The sequence below is a fragment of the Rhipicephalus sanguineus genome, chromosome 3 (assembly GCF_013339695.2).
Source record: "Rhipicephalus sanguineus isolate Rsan-2018 chromosome 3, BIME_Rsan_1.4, whole genome shotgun sequence".
Lineage (NCBI taxonomy): Eukaryota > Metazoa > Arthropoda > Arachnida > Ixodida > Ixodidae > Rhipicephalus > Rhipicephalus sanguineus.
The window spans coordinates 216,705,341-216,730,621 of NC_051178.1; the positions used below are offsets into that span (position 1 = coordinate 216,705,341).

General features: G+C 43.8%; 1 protein-coding gene across 16 annotated transcripts in view; it reads right to left on the reverse strand.

The window, feature by feature from the left end:
* Nucleotides 1–24,673, reverse strand: part of LOC119388286 (SH2 domain-containing adapter protein D) — a 103,751-nt gene extending 79,078 nt beyond the window's left edge. For 7 of the 16 annotated variants that reach the window (XM_037655984.2, XM_037655976.2, XM_049413900.1 and 4 more), the window contains exons 1-4: nucleotides 24,588–24,673; nucleotides 24,323–24,474; nucleotides 16,664–16,691; nucleotides 2,725–2,761 (exon numbers count right to left, since the gene is read on the reverse strand). In XM_037655984.2, coding sequence (XP_037511912.1) covers nucleotides 2,725–2,761; nucleotides 16,664–16,691; nucleotides 24,323–24,429 — 172 coding nt within the window. In that variant the 5' untranslated portion in view covers nucleotides 24,430–24,474; nucleotides 24,588–24,673. Of the gene's footprint in view, nucleotides 1–2,724; nucleotides 2,762–16,663; nucleotides 16,692–24,238; nucleotides 24,475–24,587 lie in introns of those variants that run through there. The other 9 variants (XM_049413901.1, XM_037655989.2, XM_037655986.2 and 6 more) reach the window with 4 other exon arrangements.
* Between the last annotated feature and the right edge of the window lie 608 nt (nucleotides 24,674–25,281).

Consider the following 25,281-nt stretch of genomic DNA (forward strand, 5'->3'; position numbering starts at 1 on the left):
AATACTATAAGCTGCCAAAATCGCAAATATCCGTACCACTTGTGTTAGTACTCTGTCCCTGTCCTTGTCAGATAAAGAATAGACTTTCTGGAATGTGCAGTAGTCTGTGAGTTTATGAGTGTTATGTATATCTAAAAATGAAATGGAAAAAGACAAATCTCGGTGCATTGCTTCTTGGTGCAGTGTGAGTGCACCGGCATTGTGCAACTGTTTGCCTCGTGTGCAATAAACCATTCTACTGAAAGTTAGTGCACATGTTGTGTCTCCATTTTTGTTCTTGTGTTGGTTATGCGAAAAAATTCTTTGCATGTGCTACCAACTAGGACGAACTTTTCCCTAAACCTGTGTCGCCCTGTGCTACGGTGTTTGTTGTCGTTTAACCAAACTAGCCTCTTGTTTCGTTTTATTTGTTTCTTTGTTATGCTGGTGTAGGTGCATGCTTGACTGAAACATTTTCTTGGCTCATCGTGCCTTTTGTGTGCAGGCTGAAATTCGAATTCCAGCTATTCCCAAAACCACGATATTATTGACACACACCATTGTAGAGGAACTCTAAATTTGGCCTACCCAAGATTCTTTAACATATCTAAATTTACTTCGAGACAAAATAAGCCATTGAACTGCTCCTATTGGTGTTTACAAATGTTCGATGATTTAGCAAAGTATTGCTGCTGTGCTCGTGTGTTTGCCAAGACAGCCTTCCGATTTTTGTTGTGCTGATACATGTCTGATTGATTGAGACACGTTGTACTTTACTGTGCCTTTTGCGTGCAGGTTCTTGAACAAAGTCATCAATTCCATTGCTCCAGCCTATGTCAAGTGGCCAACATATTGTTTGGAATTGCTACAATAAAGGTTATGCATGATAACAACACCTGTTGGAATTTCGCATTTACTTTTGGAAGCGTGGTATAACACATTTCATAAAACACGAGTAATGTAAATGGCCCGACATCAAAATGCTTAGATGTGTTGAGAACAATGAATTAAGGCAATGTCATGTCTGAGTAAATAGGGCTAACTAATTCTTTGGCCAGAAGAACACCAATTTTGCTGAGATGAAAAATTCTTGAACACAGGGTGTCGCCGGAGCCGTTTCGACAAGCGGACTTTTCTTCAAGGCTGGAACTTGAAGACAAGTTAGTTTGTCAAAATGTTGGCTCCAGCAACACGCTAGTCAATTCGTTGTATCATGCCAGTGTTTTGCAATCACGTTTTAGCTGTTCACTGCCAAGCGTAATAGGTAAAGGGATGCCTGCGTAATATGGTGTCACATTAATTTCTCGAGCTACTCTAGCGAGGAAAATTGATAAGTCAAAAAAGGCAGAAGTTCAGGGGAAGATGGAAGCTTGAAGAGATGACATATTCTTGGACACGGGGTGTCGCTGGAGTCAGCGCTTCGACAAGCAAACTTGTCTTCTTCAAAGCTGTGAATTGACAAGTCCGCTTGTCGAAATCGCTCCAGCGACACCCTGTGTCGAAGAATTGTCATCTCATCAAGCTTCCATCTCCCCTGAACATCTGCTTTTTTTGAATTATCAATCCTGCTCGCTAGAGTAGCTCCAGAAATTAATGTGACGCCATATTATGCAGGCATCACTTTACCTATTACGCTTGACAGTGAACAGCTAAAACGTGATTGCAAAAGGCTGCATGATGCAACGAATTGACTAGGGCAAGCTCCTCAACAAGCTGGTTTGCATGAAAAATAAATGTCTAAAAAAGCTCTTAAAAAGATCTAGCAAGAAGTTTTTTAGAATTCTTGCAAGCAGTTTTCTAGACTTCTAATAACGTGGCGTTAGCACAGCTACAGGAAGTTTTCAAGCTGCTTACGTCTAAATAACATCTCAACTAAACTTCTAATATACTTTTGGAGTTTCCTTTCTAGATGTTTAGTAGAAGTTTTCTAGCTTTTTCTTGTGTTTCATGGGAAAAGGCCCCCGTTAAATGTGCGAGGACAGCGGCCCGCACCAATGGGATCCCGGACTAAGGATCCACTCACCGATCTTCTCAAGAACATCAAATAAACGTTTTATTCTCTCCCTTCCCTTAAAAACACTAGTGGATGCATCGCTAGTTGCCCATAACAAAGAGCACACACATTTGTGCTCGCATTCTCTTACACACATAGACGGTTCATCGATACTTCGAAAAAAATGTCACTCGCATAGACATTTCCTCACGCCACCAGGCTGTTGACAGGCTTTTGATGGATTCCGTGCATTCGCAGTGGCTGACTGCAGTGACTGAAAGTGTCAGTGCAGTGTGTGTGCAGTGAGTGAACTCAACGCGTACAAACGCAGAGAGAATAGAGGCGCAGGGCACTGTTTGCAGTTTGTCCCAACTTTGGACCGACCAAACACTGTTGTCATAAAAGTGCTATTGAAGAGGGCGGAAACCTTTACCTTTACCATTACATGTCGTGTGTGTGTGCGTGCGTGTGTGCAGATATTGCTATCTCGTTCACCTCTTAAACGCGAAGCTCAAGGGTCCCCCAATTTTCTTACTATTTATTTATTTGCATCTAGAAATTTTAGTCACAGTAAATGCTGATTTTTCACTGAAAACAAGTTTCATACTAAGCTTTAAAGAGAGTAAATTTTGGTTTGCATATTCACAAAAACCTGTAAATGTTTACAATTGCTATCAGCTTTTAGTTCCTAGTATATTTTAGAGAACCGAATGTTCATAGTATCACCAACGTCCAATAAAAGCTGTACTCACCCGCTGGCCCCTTTGCCATCCATAGTGCCACTGTCACCTGCAATGTCACCTGTATGTGATTATTACTGTGGTAATGCTGCTTTGACTAAAATTTTGCACTGTTTCACTGTAGAAATTTGACACTTCATAGAGGTTTGCATGTGTGAAACAGTAGTTAGAAGACCAGCCACTAATGTACAATACGTAGCTTCCTAAACTGAAGTTCCAATTGTCTTGCACAATGTGCTGTGTCACTAACTGTACCCAACATAAACTGAAACACTTTTAGTCGTGTGTTTTGTATTTGTCCATGTTTTGTCTGAGATGTATCGAAGTGTAATTGAACGGAATGGGCAATAAATACCAGCAGAACCCACTTCGTGATGAGAGTTTAACAATGAAGCAATTTGGTGATACACAATATTGCCACTGTCAAACTTTATCGTGTATGAGGTATATATTCAGTCAGGGTTCTCCTTTGTGCAGCCCTTTAGACATGGTGCACAATCTACAGAAACACAGTGGCAAATATCATGCATGATGCATGTCTGAATACATATTGAGAAGTGAGTGACCATGTATGACATGGGTTTCATTACACAAAACAATGGATAAATTTTAAAGGATCTTTCTGTCATTGAAGTTCAGTGACCAAGTTGGCATGAATGAAGATTACACAGCAATACTGGTAGGGTAAATGACCTCCTGTAGCTAAAAGGAGAGTCACCAGCTAGGCAACAAATTAGGCCAGCAAATATTGACTTTATTCACAAGCACTTCAAACAGCCCAAGCCTAGGAGATTCCAGGTGAAGGCTTTACTAGGAAGAAAATACTCAATGACAAACGTTGCTTTCAAACTACAGATTTCAAACATAATTCCCTCAGCACAGTTGCCTGATACTTAGCATTGATAATTTATCAATTATCCAAAGCACATTCAAGCACTGGTGTGGTGTGACCTTAAAGAACAGGGCTCGAGCCAGAATTGAACTCCATTTTTAAAGGTCACAGTTGACAGGCGCCGTGAGCTTCTGTACCGCAGGCCGCGCTTTTCAAGGCCAGCATCTGATGAGGCACTTAAAGGGACACTAAAGACAAGCGACACTCTATGTCAGAGTGAAAGGTTAATATCTGAGAACATCTAAAACAATAATATATATGGCAGTGCTTTAATAATAAAGAAATTAAGGTAAACAAGGGACACGACTTGAGCCACCAGTGAAACATTCTGAAGCACGAGCCTGATGATGTAGAATGTCCTTAGTACGATAATCACAAGTACTCAAACTATGACAAAAAAGAACATTTAAGTGCATTACAAGTATGGCTCAGTGTTTTCGGTTTTATCCAAAAAAATCCAATAAACATTTTCCGGTAAAATTTTTGACAATTCGGATTTATCCGATAAACTCAGATTTCAAGGGCCAATATGACCTGGTTCCGTTCTTTACCTGCCCTGTTAAAGTAGTCGCGGGAGCTGCGTCGTAAGTTTGGTCTTGTGTGCTTGGCCATGGGCACGTCCATCAAGTCGCTGAAAACTGTATGTCTGTTGAGGTGGTTCTCTTTTAATGAAGCTCTAGATATTTTGGACTACTGGCACGCCATTTTGTCTTTCTTGAGAAGCGACGAAGCCAAGGGAATGAAGTGTGAGAAGCTCAAGAGTCTTATTTCATCGCCTGAAGGCGTGCACGACGTGCTCGTTAAGATGAGGTTTCTGAAGACCAATTCGTGTGGCATGCTCTCAATTATTAAGGAACTTGAGGCAGAGAGTACCCTGGTACACCAAGTTTATCCCACACTGGGGGTTCGTTTGCATGCACTCATCAGTCACTGGCATGATTCAACTGAGGTCTTCGCATCAGATGTCACAAGTCTGTTGGACCTCCTTGACGAGACTGACCGCTTAACAACTGTCGCAGACTTTCACGGATACTACGCTGCTGTCGTCGAAAAGTGGAGCCAGACATCTGAGGGGAACCTGCGCGATCAACTCCAGTCTTCAGTACACCAAAAAACTGTTTTGGTACTGTGTTCAAATTGTGAATACAAAACGTGAAGCATGAGCTGCCCTGCGTGTTCAAAACCATTGCGCCTATTTTTCAATTAGTGAGTCTTGAAACTGACGACATCAGCCAGCTCCTGAGTGACATTGCAAACTATCAGTGCTATGAAATATGTAACATTGTTGAACCCCTGTCGTTTTGGAGACTTCACAATCAGGGGCGTAGCCAAGGGGGGTTCAACCCCCCCTCCCCGAAATTTTTCAATTTTGCCTGCGTATATATACACGCACACCTACAAATGCACGCACGAACATACATAAAGTATGATTGAAGCCCCCCCCCCCAAAAAAAAATTTCTGGCTACGCCCCTGTTCACAATGTCCAGTGGCCAGTGCTTTCTCGCTGCACGCTGTCTTGTGGCGCTTCCTGTCTCTAGCGCTAACTTTGAAAGGGCATTTTCAAAGCTGAGAGTCGTTAATCAAAAGGAGCACGCTTCGATCACTGACAGCAACCTCGCAAAGTATGCTTGCATGTTTTACAATAAGCTTTAAGCATAAGGTTGTTATACTGCACAAATACAGGTGTTTTGTGTTCAAGTATTTCGCTTGTGTGTATATGTTTTTGTGCATTCAAACCTTCTAAAAAAAATGTGTTTCGTGTGTTTTGATGTCTTAGTATTCAGGTATGAATTGATCTAAGATTTTGCTGTTTTGAGAATAATGAAAACTCCGAATTTCGGAGAATTGGGGATTTACAAGAAACAAACTCCGATAAATGCCAAATTTCCGCCAAAAATATAAACTCCAATAAACACCCGCCGATTTTCAAGAAAAATAAACCCCGAAAACACGGAGCCCTAATTACAAGATGAAACAAAATGCACTTTGTGCTATTGAGTCCGATTCATGCAAAAGAGAATTTGATGTTACCATCGTGAACGATGCACGTTATGTTTTTGCCATGCTGTGCTGCGCTGTCGGGCAGTGAAGGGTGGGCATGGCGAATGCTACATCACTAGGCCATTCTAGGAGGGGGGCGTTTTGAATTATGCGAAGAATATGTGGACCATTAAAACGCGATTTTCATTCAAACTAAGCATTTCCTTGGTACAAAACAAGCACTACGATGTTTTTGGAACACTATTTTAACAATTCACATAGAATTATTACGTGCCTTTAACGTTCCTTTAATGCTTTCGTCTTAAAAGAGGAGGTGCTCAAGGTCATGACGTGAGCTGATGTGGCTTCCTGCTTGTTTGTCAGCAGCCCCCATGTACGTTCCAGTATACTTACTTGGAGCGCGCCACATCCTTATAACCACGTTCGTACTTGACGAATTAGGAAAATTTTTCTGGCAAGCGATTCTTGAGGCAATAAACTCCGATGGTGAACTCATTCAATGATTACTTGAAAAAGTGTTGCACAGCCCCTTTAACGTGCAAGGCAGCAGTGCCAGCCATGCACTGCAACTACTATACAGTTTCATACTATAAAACCTAGAGGGGAAATCTGGCACTAGTGTCTATACACTAGCGTCCTTCCACCACCGCCGACACGGGTGGTGACGGCGGTGGTGGATGGACGTCCCTCTTACATCTATATTCCACCCTTTGCAGCTGGACTCCACACAAAGTGCTGCACCGTCTTCAAGGATTCTTGCCCGCAGTGACGTCACGAACATTTCTTCATCTTGGCTGTGTTGGCTGCGCTCGTGACGGTCAAGCTTACCCAGCTCACACGGGCGGTGACGGCGGTGGTGGAAGGACGCCCCCCTTACATCTATATTCTACCCTTTGCAGGTTGGCAAACTCAGGTTCATCCCTGACTAAAGACTTGCCCTATATCTTTTGCCACCGCCACCCCCGTTACTGTCGTGTTGATACTTGTTTTGGTGTCAAGTGCTTTGGCGTTTTGGTAACTCTTTGCACTGTGTGTGCACTTGGTGGGCCAGTGAAGATGCAATGCCGCTCCTGCAGCAACTCCCTTCCCGCAGATGGACGCTTCATGAAATGCTCCGAATGCGAGTACGGCTACTATCTTGGCGATTGTTCTGGCTGCAGTGAAGCAATATATAAAAGTAAAGGCGAGAGCGGGTGTACGGCATGGCGATGTGCGGTGTGCAGAGCGCCAAAAGCTAAACCGGCAATGGATACCGACCTTTCGGTCGTCTTGGCAGAGATAACTCGCAAATTAGACATGCTTACCAACTTGCCACAGCAGGTTGAAGTGAAGGCTTCAATCCAGCTAATGTCTCAAAAATACGATTACATACTGAGTTGTCAAGTTGCCCAGGAAAAAGAATTAACCAGCTTGAAGAAAAAAAGTCTCTAAGCTCGAAGAAAATGCAAACCCAAGCAATATTCAGCAACTCAAGGCATCTGTAAATGATCTTGAATGGTGCAGCAGGAAGCTTAACGTTGAAGTGCATGGAATACCAGTAACTGATAACGAAAATCTCATCACAGTAGCAAAATCGGTGAGCTTGTCAGAGCTGACCGCCACTGATGTCGAGGCGGTACATAGGTTGCCTTCGCGACAAGGCAAAGTACCTGGAATTATCGTCCTATTTTCACAGCTCTCTCTGCGAATGGATCGAAAAACACAAAGTTTTACGAAACATGCACTCTGACATTTCAATCTGTGAAAACATGACCATACAGAACCGGAAACTGCTGCGTGACGTTAGAGAATGGGCAAATGCAAATGATTATCGCTTCGTGTAGCATGCGAACGGGAAAGCTCTTTTTCGAAAGCAAGAGAACAAATCTGCGGTTGTCATCCGCTGCACGACTGACCTTGATAAACTCTCCAGCACTTGAATTGTGATAGCAAATTTATCTTCTAACCTGGGTTGTTTTTCATGGACCGAGTAAATTTCTCCGACTTAGATACTATCATGCGAAGCCACGGTTCGAATTGCTACAGTTGCATACACTTTAACCTTAGATCTGGTAGAAACAAGAGAGAGGAACTTGACTGCTTTTTTGGCGGAATAGAATGTCAATTTGGTGTTGTGATGTTTTCGGAAACATGGTTTGCTTCAGAGGATGATGTGTATAGTTTTCCCGGTTACAAATCCTTTTACATGAACCGCCATGAGAGACGTGGGGGAGGTGTTTCAATGCTGGTTTCAAATTCATTTACCTCTGAGCTTCTTTCTGCTGAATTCTGTTGTACTAATCAGCGCTATGACGCTGTCGTAGTTAAATGTAGCAATATAAATTTTTGTGTTTGCTACTGGCCTCCATCGGGAAATTATGTGCTGGTTTTATCGTATTTAGATTCTCTGTTAGAATTTGTTAACAATAACAATTACCAAATTGTTCTTGGAGGTGACCTAAACATAAATATGATTATCCAGAATAAAATGAAATTAGAGTTAGAATCTCTCCTACATATTCATATCTGTCAAAATGTTATAACATCGCCTACGCGAGTTACGGCAACATGTGAAACTGCATTAGACTTGTTCTTAACTAACTTTGATGTGTCTTCTGTAAAACCTGGTGTTTTAGTATACACAATTAGTGACCACTTACCTGTGTTTATATTCATTGCTACCGCAGTTGAAAAACAAAAACAAGTACATTAAGCGTTCTCTTATCGACTCGTAAATACTAACACCTTGTCTGCATTCCGAGAGCGTCTTGCCAGTACCACATGGGATGATGTGTATAGAGAAAAAAATGCAGATGCGGCTTATGACAAGTTTATGCAATTATTTATGGAAATATACTACGCATGTTTCCCGGTGTAAAGCAGACAAAGAAATGTCACAAACCGTGGATAGATAAGCATCTGCTTAAGCTTATAAATATGAGAGACTGGTTGTACGGCTCCATTAATGGAAACTAAATCACCGGAAGCATTAAAAGCATTTAAAGAATACAGGAACTGTGTCACAAAACAATTAAGGACTGCTAAGAAGCACTATTACTTTAATCTCTTCAACTCATCTGCAGGACGCCCTGATAAAATTTGGAGGACACTTGCTTCAATAACTGGGACTGCGCTTGAAAGAACTACCACAGTGCTAAAAGACGGCAATGAACTAAAAGGGGTTGATCTTGCTTATGCTTCTAACGATTTTTTTTGTCCCTTGGTCAGGCATATGATGGTATCAACCTTTTGTACATGAACTCGCCTTTATTCCTAAGGGGTGTTACAACGCAAGAAGTTATTTCTTCATTCTTGTCATTAAGTAACAGCAGAGCCACTGATGCATTTAGTATTCAAACAGCGCCGGTAAAATTCATCATAGACACAACTGCATCTTGCCTAGAGTACATTTTTAATCTGTGTTTGTCAACAGGCGTTTTCCCTCGTAGCATGCAGACGGCAAAGGTGACAGTAATATTAAAAAAAAGGCGACAAGAATGATCTTTCAAATTACCGCCCTGTACCAGTGTTGCCTGTTTTTTCGAAAGGTTTAGAGAAAGTGATTTTAGCGCGGTTTCGTTCGTTTACTGAATACTTTGGTATCATAAGTCCTGCACAGTTCGGTTTTCGTAAAAACAGGTCAACTGAGTTAGCCCTAATGACCCAAAAGGAGTTTATATTGCAAAAATTTGAGGAAGTGAAAATGGTGCTTGGAATTTTTCTCGATTTTTCCAAAGCCTTTGACCTTACCAGTCATGATGTTTTGCTTAAAAAACTTGATTGCTGCTGTATTCGCGGCATAGCTCATTCTCTTATTACGTCCTACCTTCAGCACAGATCCCAGTTCGTAACTGGGTGTGTCCAGATAAGATCGAACACAAGGTCCCGGTCACCATTCCCGATTGTGATGAAATTTACTGTAAGCCTAGGCATTACACCCAGAACAATGGTTCCGCAGTTAGTTTCGCGAAAAAAAATTTTGTTCGCCTGAAAAAAAATATACAAATTTTGGCTGCAAGAACGCTTTTCTGCCAATTTTGCGATTTCTGAATTTTGAGCGCACCTAGGGAAAAAACGGTGCACTCCTTCATCACAATATTTATTCCCCTTAAAGAACAAGTGAAGTACAATCTTATTAGTCTATTATTTCCCTTGCTTGTCGAAGCACTTTTGAAGAAAAAAATCAGAAACTTGGCAAATCGCACAAAATACCTGTATTTCAGGCATTTATTGCGGCAAGCAAGTTAAAGTAGGATAATAAAAATCGCTCCATATGAATTTTGATACATTCGCTCTCTTTTAAATTAATTTTTATGGTTTTATCTCGCTCCGTTTTACTCCATAATTGGGCTGAAACGTAAGTAATTTACCAAAAACGCCGAATTTTGAAAATGTTTTTCTCAAAAAGGCCATTTTTAATTTTTTTAAAAATCCCTCTGATTGAAGTCAAGGATGTCATCTACCAAAGTGCAGAAAAAAACGTTGCATTATTTTGGTTGGTAACAAGTTATAGTGCGTCAAATGGGACCATGCCAGCCTAGCGGCCGCGTCGTTCGTTGTGGGCTGAAACTCGGATATAAGTTGCTAAAAATACTTGTACATGTCATAATCACAAATCAGCAGCTCCACACCAACAAATACGTAGCCCGGTGTCATGGTTCAGCAAGCTTTGTCTTGGGATCAGCCGCTTGACAAACCCGCAGCAGCGGCCGCTCGATGCTGCGGGCACTCACATTACATGAGGGCCGCTTCGACTGCGGATGAGCTCCGCTTGAGCGCCAAACTACGCTCAGAGGACAAACGAGAGAATAAATGCATCACTGTGAAAGTTAAAGGCCGTTAAGTGCCAACAAATGACATAATATGCAACGAAAACTCTGCCGTCAATTTCCCAGTGAGCGCCTTCAATACAGAACGGATGTATTTTTTTCCCCTGCTGTTATGCCCGAAGCCGCATAACATCGTGATAAACGCTCGACTTGCGTTGAATATTCTATCTGCAGAGGCACAACAACACAGTATTTTAAAAGCGGTTCTTTAATGAAGTAAAGGTCTTGGACACACTTCTTTTCACAGCCGGCTGACACAAGTGTTCTGGCACGAGATGAACAACTGCAGTTCGAGTTGCTCAACCATCGGAAGCACGTATGACAGCTTTCTTTAGATGTCAGTGGCTTTCTTTTGTGTCATATGTTGCTCATAGAATGAACCTAATTATCTTTAGGCCATCAGAAGAGAGAAAGCAACACATGAGCGCACTACTGGAGGCGCTCACTGGGAAATTGCCGGCAGAGCTTTTGTTGCATACTATGACATTTGTTGGCACTTAACGGCCTTTAACTTTCACGGTGATGCATTTATTCTCTCGTTTGTCCTCTGAGCGTAGTTTGGCGCTCAAGCGGAGCTCATCCGCAGTCGAAGCGGCCCTCATGTAATGTGAGTGCCCGCAGCATCGAGCGGCCGCTGCTGCGGGTTTGTCAAGCGGCTGATCCCAAGACAAAGCTTGCTGAACCATGACACCAGGCTACGCATTTGTTGGTGTGGAGCTGCTGATTTGTGATTATGACACGTACAAGTATTTTTAGCAACTTATATCCGAGTTTCAGCTCACAACGAACGACGCGGCCGCTAGGCTGGCATGGTCCCATTTGACGCACTATAACTTGTTACCAACCAAAATAAGGCAACGTTTTTTTCTGCACTTTGGTAGATGACATCCTTGACTTCAATCAGAGGGATTTTAAAAAAAATTAAAAATGGCCTTTTTGAGAAAAACATTTTCAAAATTCGGCGTTTTTAGTAAATTACTTACGTTTCAGCCCAATTATGGAGTAAAACGGAGCGAGATAAAACCATAAAAATTATTTTAAAAGAGAGCGAATGTATCAAAGTTCATATGGAGCGATTTTTATTATCCTCACTTTAACTTGCTTGCAGCAATAAATGCCTGAAATACAGGTATTTTGTGCGATTTGCCAAGTTTGTGATTTTTTTTCTTCGAAAGTGCTTCGACAAGCAAGGGAAATAATAGACTAATAAGATTGTACTTCACTTGTTCTTTAAAGGGACACTAAAGGCAAATAACAATTTATGTCAGAGTGAAAGCCCAATGTATGACAACTTCTAAAACGGCAATATTATCAACAGCAGTGCCCTACTTACCGAGAAATTAAGCTAAATGTATCACATGATGAGCGCCACGAGTGGGACATTTTCGAAGTGATCCCGATGACGTATGGAAGTCGGCCTACAATAAATTACTAGTAATCAAACTAGCAGCAGTAAAAAAAGAACATTCCGAGCATCAAAAACGTAATAAAATGCTGTTTGTTCGTTTCTGCTTGATTCATGGAAAACAAAACCTCCGTGGCGTTGCCATGGGGAACGGCGCGCGTGGTTCAAAGGTTCCGTTTTCGCCGAACTGCGCCTCGCCCGTCTCAGTGGTAGCTTCGGGATCGCGTACTGCCGTGCGTGTTTTGCGCACTCGTGAAAGTCGCTCTGACAGAAAGTTCGACAAAATGCCGCATGCGTGTGATATTGCCGGATGCCCGAATGGTGCACAACGCCAGTGCTGCAGCAAGGAAGCCGGTGTCTCTTTTCACTGGGTGCCGCGGAATGAACCCTTACGCTCGAAGTGGCTTAGTGTCATGCCATTGCGCCAGTGTGCTCGCTGCAGTTTCGTACTGAGGATTACGAGACCAACCGCAACTTGGTGAAGGCTTTGAATGTGCCCATCCGAGCAAGTCTTTGCCGCAGCGCCGTTGTTGCTACTGTGGGTCCCGCTACTTCCGCTCGGCTGCTACTAGTGTCGGCGGCCGCGCAGTAAAAGCGGGCAACGTTGGGCATGGCAGCAGTGACGTATGAAAGTCGTATTTTCAGGCGGGAGATTTGAAGCGCGCTAACGCGATGCGGACCACTAAAAACGTGATTTTATTTCAAAATAAGCACTTCCTTGGCACAAAAGCAGCACTACGAGGTTTCTGGACCGCTATTTCAACAATCAACGTCGACTTAATATTTGCCTTTAGTGTCCCTTTAAGGGGAATAAATATTGTGACGAAGGAGTGCACCATTTTTTCCCTAGGTGCACTCAAAATTCAGAAATCGCGAAATTGGCGGAAAAGCGTTTTTGCGGCCAAAATTTGTATATTTTTTTTCAGGCGAACAAAATTTTTTTTCGCGAAACTAACTGCGAAACCATTGTTCTGGGTGTAATGCCTAGGCCTACAGTAAATTTCATCACAATCGGGAATGGTGACCGGGACCTCGTGTTCGATCTTATCTGGACACACCCAACTATAGCCGGGGACCAATCGGAGTTGAAATCTGTAAGAAGAGGAGTCCCACAGGGGAGCATATTGGGTCCGCATCTCTTCATATTTTACATCAATGACATAGTCAATGCTGATCCATCTGCTAAGTGCTTAATTTACGCAGACGATACAAGTCTGTTTTTTGATGGTGACTTAGGTTCTGAAATGTCAAATCGAGCCAATAAGATGCTTGCAAGTATACAAAAGTGGGCGACAAGTAATTATCTTAAGATTAATGTAGAAAAAACAAAGGCAGTGATGTTTCATCCACATAACAAACAATTTCAACTAACCCCTATTAAATTAAATACTGAAATAGAAATACTATCGTCTTTCAAATCGCTTGGCGTATATTTCTCTGAAACTATGTCGTGGGATTGCCAAGTGAATCACTTAGTTAGCAATTATCTAGAGCAATAGGTACTATGCGTCGCCATTGTAACTATCTTCCTACATCCATTAATATGATGTTATATAATTCAATGTTTCTTTCCCTAGTTCAATACGGAATTCTAGTCTGAGGGACGACTTCAGCTGAAAACATTCACGAGCTGATGGTATTACAAAAAAGAGCAATATGCCTTGTCTCCAGGGCGCCACATCTTTGGCACACTGCTCCTTTATTTACAAAGCTTAGAACTATAAGAATTGAATCTTTGTACACATATAGGCTTTGTCGCGTGTATAGAATGGAAAAAATTAAGAATGATAATGCTTTAAAAAAATTGGCATCCTTACAGCAACATAATTCTTTATATAAATTTCGTCATTCATAACCTTGGATCGTTATCAAAAACAGAACTAAATACGGTGACCAAATGCTACAGTTTCGTTTACCTACTGTGCTAAATCAATTATACAAAGAAAATGGTCTCAGTGTATCAACTCTGTCGCTAAAAAGGCTACGCGATGTACTTATGTGATTGCTTGTGCTGCCATGGGTCCATTTGTTTGTCTTTTTCTCTGTCTTTAGCACTTCGCCTATTTTCTTCCCCTTTTTTTTCAAATGTTTCCACAATAACCTTGTCTATTTATTCCGACCGTGGATGTTTACTGTTTTTCTGTTATAGTTAGCTCATTCATTATGTATAGCGTGTGTTTGTTTGACCACTGTGAAGCTGCCCAGTGTATGAGGTGGCCAGGTTCCCCTCAAGCTGCTCAATGCAGCTTTTTTGCCTGGTCATCCTCGCAACCTTGTTGTGAATAAACACAATTCAATTCAATATACGAGGCTCCATAAGCGGTGTTTCAACCACCATGGGAATGATGGGAAATACAGGCATTGGATTTGCTTCGGATGGATTTCGTTCTTGAGATTTGAGACGCTTGTTTACCGAGCTTTAAACAAAAAGATATGAAGTTATTTTCAATTAAAATTTACTTCATGTAAAACTTATAGCAGAAAGTTCACGTGACCGTGTGATTGAAGTGAAGCCTGGCCACCAGGGTATGCATTGCTCCGCAATTGTGGTCCAGATTTGGCATCACCAAATAATGAATTATTTTTTTACAACACTTGAAAACAAATACGCTTGTTTTTCCCTTGAAAGTATGAGTAATCTATTTAGGGAAATAAAAATACTGTATTGAGTGAGAAACACTTAAGGTATCATGTGCTGCAATGCCAGGTGTGTCTGTCCCAGTGGTCTGCACCCAATGCATCTCTTGTTCCATTGTAAGGTCGAGTCAGAGAAGCGTGATGGTGCGTCTACTTCACTTTGCCGTCATTTTGCACCTAATATGAACAAGTTTTGGCAAGAAGAGCTTATCAAAAAGACGTGAACTCTATGCAATTTCCTGCACTGGCAAGGGGACGCTACATCTATGTGGAGAGGTGTGTGTACGACGCTTTGCTAAAACTGTCAAGTACAATCTTGCAAAGCAGCAACGTCGCAGCAAACCAAGAGACCTAGTGGTCTTCAGCCTCTTCCCACAACAAAAACACAACTTGAGCCATAGGCGGAGGGCTGTCATTTTCCCGGAGGGGGCGGGGGGCCTGACTATATATATCGAGAAAACGTGATTCTGGGTCCGGATAAATATAGGCAGTGAAACAGACTCGCGTACGAAGCGATTTATTTTGACGTTTCGGCCGCGGGTCCGGCCTTCATCAGCTGATAAAGGCCGGACCCGGGGCTGAAACGTCAAAATAAATCGCTTCGTACGCGATTCTGCTTGTCTGCTTCACTCACTGTGTGTGTGTGTGTGTGTGTGTGTGCGTGCGTGCGTGTGTGCGCATGCGTGTGTGTGTGTGTGTGTGTGTGTGTGTGTGTGTGTGTGTGTGTGTGTGTGTGTGTGTGTGTGTGTGTGTGTGTGCGTGTAGAGAGAGAGAGAGTCCGACTTACCAACTTTAGTCGTGCCGACACCGCGATATCATTATGCAGATCTCTCATGGGGACTCCAGATTTATTTTTAAATTTACACAGACATCGATCCGCCTCGCAACGCTTGGCTCAAAACGAAAAATGCTGCATAAGCTGCTACTCACTGACTGCATCGTATAAAATCGATTCCCACAATGCGTGTGATCTGCCGAATTTTTTTTATTCGCATGCTTTACTTCGTTAAATCATGCGCCAGACAGGAGAGAGTTGGCTAATGCTGGCGCAGGAAGCTTTAATTATGCCAGAGGATTCAATTTAGGATGGCCAAAAATAATTCTCAGACAGTAGCAAATACAATTTGCTACCACTATAGACCTTGTGTGAAGCTGGAGTTACGAATTTTTCCGCTGAAGGTTGTTTTCTGGACGAGTATTTCAGTTGCTTTTCGGTCGCCGACATGGCCAGGATTTGGGGACATGTGCACGTAGCGCCAACTCTCGTCGGTGACAGCGGTGGCCTGCCATAACTGAATGGGAAATAGGCGAAAAAAATCATATCTGACGAAAAAAGTTAGTTATCAAAAACGACTCCCAGTTCTTTACAACAGAGACTTGTTTGAACATTCTGTTAAAATTACAGTGTTGCACTACAAACCGCCTGGCTTCCCAGAGTGTTTAATATTTTACAATGGGGCCCCATGTGTTTCTAATAGGTGGTGTTCAATTGTCCTGGGAAGCCACACGCTTTACAGTGCGATACTGCAAATTTCCAAAATGATCCAGTAGGTCTCTGCTATACAGAACCGGGAGTCGTTTTTGATAACTAGCTTCTTTCAAGAGATATGATTTTTTTCGCCTATTTCCCTTTCAGTTATCGCAGGACGCTGTTGCTGCCGCCGAGAGATGGCCCCACATACAACTGTCCCCACGTCCTGGGAATGACCCTTTGCCCAAGTAAAACCCTTTGCCGATAAATAAAAAAATGTGTGTCATTTTTTCTCGGCAATTTTATAGGCAGGCATATCGAAGGGTACCTCTTTGTAGACAACTAAGTCTGCGCGTAAGAATTCTCTAACTGATTGTGTCGGGCAGGGCCGTAACAAGGGGGGGGGGGTGTGAGGGGGCTGGGCCCCCTTCCCCCCTCCCCCCCAAAATTTTTGATGCTTTAACTTTTCGGGGGTGATGCTAAAATATTTACACGCCTTCACAGCGACCACAAGTTGCCAAAGGTGGCCGTTCAAGATTCCTGGGTACGACCCTGGTGTAGGGATTGCTTTGTATTGTCAGTAGCATTCTTGTGTTCTGAAAACCAGTCGCACGTGGTTCATGACTTCTTTTAACTTGTCATAGCTTAAGCGGTCGCTTTAGTTGTTTATCAACACAACATATTCTGCACATACAAACCCATTTGAGGGAAATTTCCAACTGAATGTTTGACTTACACTGGTCCATGATCCGAATTTTAAAAGCCTGAAATGGAGAAGAAGCCGGCATAAACAGTTGCGCCCCTCTGTGAGATGGCTGCCAGACAGGATGGCCAAATATTCTGTTATCAGTGGACGGGAACCTAAGCCAAGCTCTTAAAAAATACCGCGGGCGGCCGGCCCAAAGGGGCTTTGCCCCCCCCATGAAGCCGTTCGTTGGGGGCCCGAGCCCTCCAGCCCCCCCGTACTCTCCGCCTATGGCTTGAGCGCTTTACACTGCTCTAGCCATGCTGCATGAAGAATGAAACTGAAACTGTAGAAGAAGACTTGCAAATATTGTGCTAGCTAACGCAATCTGATCTGAAGCCTATACTTCCCATCATTCCCAGGGTGATTGAACAATCGCAGCGCCAGATTCCCTTCTAGGTTATATAGTATGAAACTGTGGCTACTGCTACCCCATACATTATACCCAAGAGAGATGAATATTCTTGAACAGTGTCGCTGGAGCCAACCTTTCGACAAGTGCTCGTGTGTTTCTCGAGGCAGCAACTACGCATACCTTAGTGCATGTATGTGTATGCTCCATACACTCGCCCCCAACCACAAAGGTGGAGGAGCTAGGAGAGGGCAAGTGAGAAAACTGGGTTATTAAGGTGAGCTGGAGTGCCGAATCGTGCAAGTAAAGCAAAAACACATCAATAAAAGAAAGAAAACGGAGGGGGAGAGGGGGACATGCTTAGTGTCGGTTTCTCCATGTCAAGAGGGTGAATGGAGGGGCACACATCCCACTGATTCACGCCTATCTAGTCATGCATTGCTCAAGTGGTCAACGTAGTCACCGTCGTCGCTGCTCCATGCTTGCACTGTCTAAAGCAATCTCAAGGCAACAATGTACAGAAAGAAATTACCCACACTATGTGTTAAAAAAGGCCTACAATGAAGCGTGTAAATTAGATAAGGAATCAGCACTAGCTAGAAGAGACCCTAGTGCACAGCCCAACAGCCGTTACCATTAATAACAAAATACTCAAATGCGCTTCACAACGTAATATGCTCCATAAGTATTATCCCATATCAGCAAGCAATAGAAAGGCGTTTTACGAAGTACCAGAGGTTTTAAGACATGTTATGCAAAATTAAGCCCTCATTATAGTACGTATGAAACTCTACGGTAGCAGCAGCGCATGGCTGGCACCTGCAGCCCACATAACTGCTTGTTCCCGTCCCACATGCAAGACTTGCAAACACCTTCAAAATGACATAGTTAAAATCACTGGACGTGATTACATCCATCATATAAAATCTAGTTTTACCTGCACTATAATCAAAACGTTGTCAACATGCCTGAATGTTCACTGACAAACAGGACAGCCTGTTAATATATTAAATGGGCATTCTGCAGACACGGCAAAGAAATCACCGAAAGCAGCGGCACGACATTTTACTGTGGCACGTCACAACTTTGACGAGCTCAAAGTCTTTACATACTTCAGTCAATCCGATATGAAAGGTACACATTGAAAAGAATTTCTAACCGTTCGATCGTTATCATTTTTAGCTGCTGCTCACTTATGACATGCAAGACTTGGGGGGAATGCGCCCGCCTTCCACTTTTTTGATGCGGAAAAAAGGACACAAAGCCTGTGCCATTCACACATTAACTCGGCAGCAAGAAACTTTGCCAGAGACTGGAAAGAGAGAAACAAGAAAGGCTCATGAAAGTAAATACCCAGACACTCCTGAAGGTAACACACTAAAAAACTTGCGTCCTGATGTAATTAGCAATGTGATAACGTAAACCAGAAATGTCTTGGATTTATGGTCTGTGACAAGCATGCACACCAGATATGAGCAGGCCCATTTTGCAGTTAAAAGCTGATCCATGCGCACACGCACGGTTGTCAGAATGAAACTGCTGTAAACTCATGGAAATAAGAGGTGTATCTAAACATGTACAGCCTCAAGCATTTTTCACTATTCGCAATGCCCATAGATTGTCGCGCCACCAAGCGGAATTCAGGAGCATCCTCTCGAGGAGGGTCAGTAGACGACAAAATGGCAGCACTATGCGGTCGCTCCCTTGTTCGGCTGTGCTAGCCACAGTGTTAACGCATTAGCAAGAAATGAACACTCGACTTTGCATGTTTTGTGCATCAGTGAACAAACCGGGCCCTCCGTGACACGATAAATCTGATTCGCTCTTGCGAGACGCGAAGTTTCCGTGAAAATATGTGGCAATTCGCGCTTTCAGTTATAGCCCACCGCGTACACATATTGGCTTCGCGAGGTTTTCTGTAGCCACATAGGTTAGCTAAATGTTGTCGTCTGACCTTTTCAGTTGAAACTCGCCCTGTTTTACTAGCATATAGCATTCATCAGTGTTTTTGTAGAGCATGAATCCCATAACAATTTACGCGGGAAGTCATGCGTGCTCACGATGCGCTCTTCTATAACTGAGCAATCTCAAATTGGCAATACATTAAAATAGGGCCTCTATCCTTTGTCAGGAAAGCGTTATTATGAATCGTGCGAGGAGTGACGTTTCAGTCATTCGAGGGCGTGTTCGTTCCACGCCTACCGTGGAGCGAACGCTCTCACCGCCATCCTTCACCTGTGTGTTGGTTTCGTAGCCAGTGCTGTGGCTGCGCCGCTTGTTTTTGTAAGTTTGTTGATAGGTGGCAGCACGCTGCAAGCGATTTGCTTGTTGACGGGTTTGAGAGCAAAATGTTCTCCACACCTAGACGTCTCTCTCATTGTAAACATGGTGACACGGAGTGGTCGAAGTCATTGGACGGAGGAAATCCTTCAGATCGCTTTCAGCAGTGATGTTGAAAGGAACCATCTTAACAATGAGGACATTTCACTGGACGTAGAAGGCTGTGAAGGCACCGAGAGTGACAGTGACGATGAACGATCAGCTGCTAACTCACGAGAAGCGAGTTGCACTTCACGTCCCCTAGTGCGTTAATGTTTTTTCAGGCTCGTAAGTAACTTTGACTGTATTTAATGTATAATATCCTTGAACGAGATCATAGTCCCTCAATACTTTTACTGGTCATGAAACTCCCACGTAACTGAATGGGAGAGCTTCATATACAAGTATGTTCGCGTGTGCGAAAAACATTTCGATGCAAGTGACATTGTACGTGCGGACGTGTGCACATTGAATGGAAACATTGTTTCGCTGCCTCGAGATCGACCACGACTGGTGGAAGACGCCGTCCCTAGAATTGTGTGTGTAGTGTGTGTGAGTGTGTTTGGAGTTTTATGTGAAGTGCGGTGTTCGGAGTGTGTGCGTTTGCTTTCTGGATAACGATAGAAACTAGAAAGTGATGCCGTGGGCGAAAATACAATATTTTGTTTTACTTTGATAGTGCTGTTTGCTGCTGCTGTCGCTCAATCGAGAAAATTTCTAGAAAGGTTCAAAAAGAGTAATGCAGTTTTATGTATAATTGATCAGTTTAAGCTGAATAACTGGGTTGATGGAAGCACTGGGTTGATTTAGATTTGCGCTGGTGTTTACATAGAAGGAACAGGGTGGCTAACTGGAACACCAACTTAGAACTCGTGGTCATTGCAACAGTATATGGGAATGGATAAAAAAAAAATAGAGCCGTGTATATTAGAACTCGGCAGTGTTATCCAATCTGCATGCGTAAAATCAAAACCTTTCGCTTGAAAATCGCGCATAGTGCCTATATCTAGGAAAAGCAGCTCACAGTAGTTTCACCTCATTATTTTTTTTTAATCTTCAAAATCAAAAGCGCGAATTATGACACCAAAGAAAAAGAAAGGAAAATAACATGAGCATCCCTCTCCGTTTTGTAGTATCTCAATCTGCACTTTTGATTTTTAAAGCTATGTTTCACTAACGATACCCCTCAAGAGTTACTTCAAAGCTATTAATGCCAAGTTAGCCTGATATACATGCTTACATCTGGCATACGTGCAGCCAGAGCACGGCTACTCCGCAACCTCTAGCGCAAAATATGTTAATCTGTCAGTCATCTAGAACCCGTCACAGTGTTCGGTTTAAGCCCGAAAGCGACTATGCAGGAATAGAGAAATGTAGGAACATTGCCAACAGTCAATGAGTTGGGCAATATTACAAAGTGCATCATGCACCATATTGACAATACTAATCACTGCTATGACTTGTTGGCAAGAACACGCAGAAGGAAATTTCTGAAGAAGCGTGTATTTGACGGCAAAAGCTTCCTGCGAACGCGCAATTGGCCTACCAAGCGCGGCAGATCAATGCCCTTCTGCTTACGGTGGCGCCTCTGGTCGTCACTTTTGTCCCTATATGAAACTTTCGCGGGAGTTTCATGACCAGTAAAAAGTATTGAAGGACCATGGCGAGATCAAAATAAAGGCATAGTTTTTCTTGTGCATTGCATGTAGCACAATTATTGTGGACATTATGGAGTGCTGCATGCCGCCAACATGCTCGAGCTTAAGCAGCAAAGCGAAATGGTTAGAGCAATGAAACGTGCAGTCACAGCCACAATCCACGCCTCTCGGCTAACTTCTCTGTACTTCACCGATGTCTTCTGAACGGCATTGTTGTTCGACGTATTTTCGCAACGTCAAAGAATTCGACGTTGCCAAAATCATACATGTGTATTCTTTTCGATATTCATGTTTCGATCGTGCTGATCGAACCTGCAACATCTGAGTGCAGTGAATTGCGCATGGCTAGAGTCTGAGCATGGCTATGGCACAAGCGCTACTGAATGGGATGTTGAATGCTTGTGTTCCGTTGAAGTAACTCTGGGTTACTGACTGCGCAAGTAATGACGATAGCGTAATATGTTTGCAAACTATTGCCACGTTAAACATGCAGTCCCATGCAGCAGTAATGGCGCTACTCGCTAGCGACCTACTACTGCGGCAAATCTGTTAGGCAGGCTTGGTACGTACTACCTCAGAGTGCCGTTCAGTTCACACGTCAATTCTGGTTCATGCAGTTTTCTGAAGCACGCACAGGATTTCACAAAGCATCGTTGATGCACGGTAACGGAGCTGAAATTAAACCTTTCACACTGCAGCAATTAATTGGGTGTTGAGCACCTAGCACTTTCAATGGTTTTGGAAAGTGTTTTTGTCCCATATCCATTTAAGTGCAACTCATGACTACATCTGGTGCAAGTGGCACAGGCCGTACGTCCTCACGACCTATCTGTTCCTATGCCAACGAACGGGTTGACCCTTGGCCCACTTCCGGGCACCATCTTGAATCGCACAGCGCGCCGCCTATAGTTCGAGGGCATTGCGAATATCACTCGAGCGTCCACTGAACGCCTTAAAGCGGCGATAATCTGGGAGATGGCAGCAGTACGTCCAGGCGCGCAAAGGAGTCCTAGCGCTGTTTTGTGTGGCTGCGTACACTACCACAGAACACCTATACAACCATATACTACTGCCAGTCTCGCAGATTATCGCCATCGTAAGGCACTCATACTGCGTACGGTCGGCACTCGAGTGTACATTCAGTAATGAACTATCTCCCCATGATGGTGCTCTTATGTGGTTTGCTTTCTTTGTATGCATCTATTCAACTTATTGACTACTTGTAATCGGCGACTGAAACGTGATACTCGGACCGCGTGGCAGCTGACGACGAGGGTTCGTGACTGCATCCGGTTAGGGTGGCTAGAATGGGGAGGTACGAAAAGCGAGCCGCGTTTCCCTTGCCCAGAGGTGCCGCAGTGTGCGATCTATCCTCTAGGTTGAGATATGGCGTGATGATCGCAGGCGCTGTCTGCTAGCGTGGCGGAGACGGCAGCAGCAGCAGTGTACGCCGGTGTAGGCTGCTGATCACTTGCGGCAAGAGCTTGACAGCATCGCCAAAGTTCCACATGGTTCGGTGAATTATCTGTGTGTGCCCTTAGTGGATTGAATGGCATCCATAAAGAAGAAAAAACGCTGCGGACTTTTGTGCCAGGGTGCAACGCAGGATACAGATCCTGCGCGGAAAAGGTATCCCTTTTCCATGGGATCTAGGAGGACTACTGTACGCATCAGGGCCTCTGTACAACCTGGTACAGTTAATAGAAAGCAAGCTGACACATATGTTTAGCACAGTGCACCTGAATTCGAAGGTAGTAGCGAGCCTGCTGCACGATGTGTAAGCAGCGAAGTGCCAGATATTGGCTGCGCTGAACATTGTAAACAGTTGACGAAATCAGTCGTCAGATTCTTTTGTGGTAATAAACTTGTTTGAGCCATGAAACTAAGTGCCGTCTCAATTTCTACGCAACTTTCAGAATACTGACTCCGTGATGGCACTATCTCTAATGTAATGCAAATACAGCTTTGAGGAAATGGCAACGCACAACTGCACTCAGCAATTCACACCATCAATGTAGATTTAGCAGTAAAAGTAGTCTCAATGTATCACACGTTAGCACATGATAATGTTAGCAAACTAACATGGCCAATGATACCATGCTTCTGCTGGAGCAAGTTTTTTGTGTGTGTGTGTGTGTGTGTGTGTGTGACTTCGTTAATACGTATTTCAACATTACGGGAATTAAAACCATTTTGCTTTCACCAAGCAAGTAAACAGTCGTCCTGTTGAAATGACGCTTCCTTGAAAACTTCCCGCGAATGCAATGGTCGTTCAGAGAAAGATGCGTATATTCATAATTGGGAAAATTGTTGTGAAAAGGACACTAAAGAGCAAAACGATTTTTCTCATATTAGTAAAGTACTCTTTCACGATAGCAAAAACAACACGCTTGCTGCGAGAAGACGCTTAGTAAGCGAGAAAACACGCAAAAACAAAATGTGGGTGGCGACGCCACCTTGAAGTTTCTGCACTATTCGCCGTGATGTCACATGTTTTGACGGCGCCTACTAAGGACTACGTAGTTCCTAATCGGTAAAAATGAAGTACATTGACCTCTGAGGAGGCCATAGACTTAACATACCGAGTTTGGGGTAATTTGAGCCAATGGCGCCAAAATACGACAAATAAACTTTGAAATCTGTGACGTCACGCGGAGAGATTTCGGCGCGAAATTTAAAAATGAAACCATGAACTTCATTTTCTCTTCTATTAATAAACCTGTGATGGCGAAATTAACTACATTAGAGTTCTCAGAGCACAATTTATCGGTCTAAACAGATTCACTGTTTCTCTTTAGTGCCCCTTTAATGTTTACTTTGATAAAGCTCTTGCACTGGCGAAAAACTAGAAACGACCCACGCGGGTGCATTGCCACGGAGAAAGCTGGCAGCGCCTCAACTCAGATCGGCCGGTTTACCCTAATCCGATGTTCAGCATCCGCCGGACCGCTGGCACATCAGAAGTCATGGCAAGCAGCGCCACCAAAAACCACAGACTGAATGGTCGTCTACCGGGTGCAGTCGCCGTCATGAACGCTCCCACCGTCACTGCTTCGAGTGTTGCGTTTCAGTCGCCGAGCACTGTAACTGCAATATATCTTGCTATGCAAGATGGCAAGGTAAATCAGCTTCAAACTATCTCTGTTTTCGGCCGTTGACGCACGTAGCGTGTCACCGAACGACACGTTGAGCATTCACGACGGATGGCGAAGCAAATTCACGGTCATGCACGCCTACCTGATTGCGTACAGCTGTCAAGCGCCGCGCTACCAGGCTGCCGCACAAAAAGGGTGTGGCGATGCGTCAAATGTGTCCACTAACCGGGCGAGGCGACCTCGGAATGTTGGAGCACAGTCGCTGCCGTCGCTGCCACCTGTTGCTCCACAAAAGGCACATATGCTGCTGGCTAGAGTGACCTCTCCTGGCATCCGGTGCAGCCAGTGCAGCGTTGGTGCTGGCCGGAATACAGTGGCCTAGAATGAAAGCCGGAGCCGGAGTACGTGTGCCCTATTTTTAATGCGCCGGTAGTAGAGAAAGGGAAAAAAACGTAAACAGCAGTCTCCGCCATAGTTTGCAAAATAGTTACCTTGTAGTTACTGCGTAGAAAAGGGAATCGAGAGTCTGCTTTACCGAACAAATGCTGAGCACACCAAACCACTGATCAGTGCACCAAGCGGCTGCTAGCCACTTTCGGTTTTGGTTACAGGCCCGCGCAGTTTGAACTTTGGAACGTGCTAGTTGCAAAACTGAGCGATGTTGCGCGGTTGCGCGGCGCCGCCGCCATCAGCGACAGATGTGACGCTGCTGTCGCAACAGGATTCACTCACTCCACTTTCTTCAGCCGGCGTTGCGGCGCATCAGTATCCGTGAAGGCTGCTTTCTGCGTGAACAGTTTTAAATGCGAAGCATTTCTTAGCGAACCTCAGGCACTTTGACCGTTTCTATCTACGTATCTATCTACCTATCTAGCTACCTACGTCTGTGCGCTCTCCCGGTCGTCTTCATAGGTTGTAATATACCAAAAAAATTGGCATAGCAGTGGATCAATGTATGAACAACACGATTCACTGGTTATGACATGAATAACACAAAATACCTGTCACGTACGTCATGAAACCCTTTCTCTCAGTCACGTGTGGCACATACCCGAATACCAGAGTTCATGTTATGAGGCGCTGCGCCGTGCTTCCGACCGGGCTGCAGAAATTAGGCGCCTTTTCCTCTTCAAACCACTACCACCAGTTCATGTTATGCGGGTATGTGCCACAGGTAAGGTGGCT